General features: G+C 47.1%; 1 protein-coding gene across 2 annotated transcripts; it reads left to right on the top strand.

Annotated features, from left to right (window-relative positions):
• Positions 1–653: 653 nt before the first annotated feature.
• On the top strand, positions 654–3,843 carry ZFAND2A (zinc finger AN1-type containing 2A). 2 transcript variants are annotated; one of them, XM_056337163.1, is made up of 6 exons: positions 655–824; positions 1,438–1,532; positions 2,186–2,317; positions 2,518–2,669; positions 3,196–3,285; positions 3,707–3,843. In XM_056337163.1, exons 1-6 carry the CDS (start codon positions 770–772, stop codon positions 3,714–3,716), a joined length of 534 nt encoding a protein of 177 aa, XP_056193138.1. In that variant the 5' UTR covers positions 655–769; the 3' UTR covers positions 3,717–3,843. The 2 variants fall into 2 exon arrangements, with proteins under 2 accessions (XP_056193139.1, XP_056193138.1); XM_056337164.1 differs by lacking the exons at positions 3,196–3,285; positions 3,707–3,843 and having other exon boundaries at positions 654–824; positions 2,518–2,673.
• The last annotated feature ends 800 nt before the right edge of the window (positions 3,844–4,643 follow it).

The following is a 4,643-nucleotide window of genomic DNA, read 5'->3' as shown; positions in this document are numbered from 1 at the left end:
GAGCATGTCCAGAGCCGGGCAGGGGCTGGGGAAGGGGCTGGGGCACAAGCCCTGTGGAGAGCGGCTGGGGGAGCTGGGGGGGGTCAGCCTGGAGAGCAGGGGGCTCGGGGGGGACCTGATCGCTCCCTCCAGCTGGGGGCTACGGGCAGGGGGGGTCGGTCTCTGCGCCCAGGGAACAAGTGACAAGGCAAGAGCAAACGGCCTCAGGCTGTGCCAGGGGAGGTTTAGGTTGGAAATTGGGAGAAATGTCCTCCCCGAAGGGGCTGCCAAGCACTGGAACAGGCTGCCCGGGGAGGTGGTGGAGTCACCACCCCGGAGGCATCTAAAGCACTGGCAGCCGGGTGCTCCGGCCCGTGGTTCAGCGGTGGGCTGGGCGGCCCCGAGCTGCACACCGGACCCGATGCCCCCAAAGGCCTTTTCCAGCCCGAACGACGCCGCGACGCCGCGCAGCCACGGCGACTCCCGATGCCCCGCCCCCGGCCAGCCGCGCCTCGCCACGGCCCCGCCCCCGGCGCATGACTCAGCACGGCCCCCGCCCGCCCATTGGCCGCCCGCCTGGAACGCGCAGCAGACGGCGACGGAGGGCGGGGGGCGCTACTGGCTCGGGCCGCCGTGTCGTCATCCGCGGTGGCCGGGGCGGGCGGGAGCGTGACTCAGCACGTGGGCGCGGCCCGGGCTGAGTCAGCAGGAGGCGCATAAAGGCGGCGGTGGCGGAGCGGTGCCTTGTCGGGTGTGAGGTCTCCTGTTCTGGTCCCGCTGCCCTGCCGGTATGGAGCTTCCGGGGCTGGGCGAGCACTGCTCTGAGCGCACCTGCAAGCAGCTGGGTAAGGCGCGGTTGAGGGCTTCGGCCCTGTCCGAAGGGAGCTGTGAGCTGGGACCGGCTCCCTAGGGATTCTCCGGGAGGCGGGCCGGCGGCACGCGTAGGGGATGGGTAGTTGGTGTACTGGGGGGGCAGTCCTGTACCCCGAGTTTGTACAAGGGCGCTTTGGGCAGTGGCAGATACGAGTGTTGCTGCTGTAACCCCCCTTAAATAGCGTTGGTGAAAAAGTAATAGTGGAGCCCGGTGTATTTTGTTCTCCTGTGTTGTTAAAGTATTAAAGGAGGCTTTTTAAAGAATAAAAAGACTTTTGGGTCTGAGGTTTGGCCTTATACTTCAGCTCCTAGCTCTAGATCAATGTCTCCATAAAGTTTTCTCATTCAAGTAGCTCCTGAGCTATTTATGACTTGCGTTATTCTGACAGTGGATTAAAAAAGCGAAAACATCACTCTTACTTTTCTTGTTTTACAATTGGTGAAGAATGGCATACTTTCCTAGAGATGACTGGTTTGTGATGAGACAAGAAATATTTACTTTACAATTTATTTGTAGTCTTTTGTGAGTATTCTCACAGCTGTTGGCTCTGCTCATGCAAATCTGTTTTTTTATTCTTCTCCCAGACTTCCTTCCTCTGAAATGCGATGCATGTGGGGAAGTCTTCTGTAAAGATCACATCCGTTATGATGACCACAAGTGTAGCTCTGCCTACAAAAAAGTAAGTTCCTATACGAAGTCAGTAATTCACAGTGCAGAAGTGCTATGTACAGAAGTCATGTACAAAGGCTGTTGTGAAACTTGGCCTGCGGTTTCCATAAAAGCAGGTGGGAGCACCAAAATGTAAGTGAATGTTGATACAGCTGAATTTCAAATACAGGAACACAGCACTTCAGAGGTCAGTACTGCTAGATTCTAGTTCCTTACACTACATCTTTCCAGAGAGGAGTGCTTTTTTATATTTTAGGTAGTGTATTGTGGCCTAAAACCTTCTGCAGCCCCAGTCCCTGAAGAATGAAACTACAGAAGAGAGGCATAGAATAATTGGTCTCTGGCCCATGCTTGAGCTTTGAAGTGTTCAAAGGCTGTAATTCCAGAAAGCTGAGAAGCATATTTAAAGTTAACAGGTGTTGTCCCAAATTGGTTTGGCAAAGCATGTCTGACTTTTTTTGGATAATGATTTGCAGCTAACCTTTGTGAATTATATCTTTAAAAGCATTAGTAAATGTTTGTGAATATACCTAATCACATATGGGTAAGAGAAGTGGAAGGACAGAAAAATAGTTGAATGTCTGACAGTTGGGCTTGAGGATCTTAAATCTTTTTTCCAGCCTAAATGGTTCTAAGATGCTAATCTCTGTTGTATGTTCTTAGAATGTGCAGGTTCCAGTGTGTCCACTCTGTAATGCACCTATCCCAGTACAGAAAGGGGAGATACCAGATATTGTGGTTGGAGCCCACATGGATAAGGACTGCAAATACAATCCGGCACAGCAAAAGCAGAGGGTAAGGAAACTGCTGTTGAGGTCTAAACTGCCTGCCTGATGCTGGTGAAGTTAAGTCTTCTGACTGTAACAGAGTGTAGAAGCTTGTGCTTTTTCCTTTTAAATCTTAAGGGTGCTTGAGCATTTGTGCTTCAGCTTGGTCATTGGGAAGCTGATCACAGAAAGCAAGCAAGCATTGCTAACTTTGTGTCCTCCATTTAGATCTTTACAAACAAGTGCTTAAAGCCAGGCTGCAAAAGGAAAGAGATGATAAAGGTCACTTGTGAACAGTGTGGTGGCAACTTCTGCATAAAGCATCGACATCCTCTGGATCATGACTGTAAAGGGAGCAGTCACCCCACTTCCAAGGCAGGGTAAGCTGTGTTTATGATACTTTAAGCTCAAGCTGAAGTTTCAGAGCTGGTATTGGGGATTGGTGGGGAGCTCAGATAAACAGGGAATTCTGTGAACTACTGCTCATGTCAATAAAATAGGCGCTATTTCCTCTTTGTAGTTCAGGCTTATTTTCTAAGAGTCTGTGAGCCAAGACAAAAGCTTGTCAAATGCTTTCCTAAAATTCTCCCAAGCTTACCTGTGTCAGTCTCTCCTAACTGAGAATAGGTACTGGCCAATTCAAGTACCCCTTGGGGTCTGGATCTGAATACTAGAATCTTAGTTCTGCTCAGTACTCGGTAACCAAGAACAATCAACACCCTGCCGAGCCAAGTTTAAACATAGTTTTAATAAAAATGTATCTTGTGGGCAGATGTACCTGTGCTGTTTTGTGCATTCAGACTGTAAGACTTGTGTGACAGATGCAGATAAGTAAAGTGGATGGAAAAGTGAAACTACTGGCAGTGTGCATAAAAAGGTGCTGAGCCTGCTTGTATTTCTTCGCAGATACGCAGCTCTGTTGAGAGCCTCTCAAACCACCTTCAAGTCAACGGGAGCAGTTGGAGTGCCATCTAATGGGAGTCTTCAGCACAACAGGTATAAGCTGCAGCAGAAAAGACAAAACATTGTTCAAAAACAGTCTTGTGTCAACACTGTTGGAGTGCCACTGTCATGCCTCAGACTGCTCTGGAGTTGGTAGTTGACCTCTAATTGGGGTTCTGAATGCAGCACTGGGGTTCTGACAGCACAAGTAAATCTTTACTTCTCTGTACTGTAGTGATTAAAATGGCTATATAGATACAAGCATTATGTTGTAACAACAGGTTGGTCTCCCACCTGCTCAGTGTGAGGCTTGGTCAAGTTCTGGAAAAATGGTGTGTCATCAGAATGCTGAGGAAAGCATAGCAAGCATCTGAACTAAAATAAATGGCCCAAGCCCTTCCCTGCCAGTTTGTATCTCCTTGTGACTGAAAGTTCTAGTTGTGTAACTCTTACAGTGCGTTCTTATGTCTTTCAGATGCAGATAGAGGCTCTTCACATCTGGATCAAAACTTTTGTCTACTTTGAAGTTAATCTTGTCTATAGCTCTTTAAAATTTTCTATACTATTAACTTATTTTTGTATCATAATGTTAATAAACATTCCATAAACTCACCCTTTGCAAACCAACTTTATTTGTTTTGAATAAGGACTTTTATGCTGTGAAGAATACTTGGTGGAGGAAACTGGGGAATGGTGATAGGAAGAAGACTAAAATTAATACAAAGCACAGCCAGCTTTGCATAGGTCATGTGAACTCTGATAATCTGAGGTACAAGCTACTGTCGTATGTCTCAATCCTACAATACCACATTCTGCTTGACAAATATACATCAACATGAAGCCAGTTTTACATAAGCTTCCGCTTGGTTTCTGAGTGTCAATGAAAGTATTTGATTTATAAAACCTCACCTGTTTTTTTTCTATGTCTTCCCTAAGCCATTCACTGAAGGCTGGTGCTCACAGAGGCATGCACAGTGTAATTCTTCATAAATTGCTGCCCCCTAGGTAGAAATCTAGACTGTGTGGGTGGGTGTTTTTGCACTTGAGGGGGGGGGGGGAAGGAAGCCATAGAAAGCAGCACTAACTCTTTGTCTCATCTAATGAGAACTGAGTTAAAAAAAAACCCAAACAAAAAACCCAGCATTGTCTAGGGAGGCTACTCCTGCTATAATCTTGAAAAGCTTAAACACGTGAAGACATAACAGACAATATTCCACCTACTATCTTGATCAGCTATCTTGGCTCTTTGAAACTGCATGAATATCCAGCTGCTTAGCTTGAGGTCTGAAATAATGTAGGTTGATGAAATGGAAATGTGCTGTTAATGAACAATGCCAATTTCCCAGCTGGGATCTAAGTAGACCTTTCATCCAACTAATTGTGAGGAAAAAATGCCATGGCTTACTGACTAT

This window comes from Falco biarmicus, chromosome 4 (assembly GCF_023638135.1).
Source record: "Falco biarmicus isolate bFalBia1 chromosome 4, bFalBia1.pri, whole genome shotgun sequence".
In the NCBI taxonomy this organism is placed as follows: domain Eukaryota; kingdom Metazoa; phylum Chordata; class Aves; order Falconiformes; family Falconidae; genus Falco; species Falco biarmicus.
This window is presented reverse-complemented; position numbering and strand designations above follow the sequence as displayed.

Bases quoted from the DNA above. Each gene is read 5' to 3' on its own strand.
- ZFAND2A (XM_056337163.1), top strand. From the start codon at position 770: ATGGAGCTTCCGGGGCTGGGCGAGCACTGCTCTGAGCGCACCTGCAAG. The intron at 825-1,437 runs GTAAGGCGCGGT...TTCTTCTCCCAG, and splicing joins GCGCACCTGCAAGCAGCTGG to ACTTCCTTCCTCTGAAATGC. The intron at 1,533-2,185 runs GTAAGTTCCTAT...GTATGTTCTTAG, and splicing joins GTAGCTCTGCCTACAAAAAA to AATGTGCAGGTTCCAGTGTG.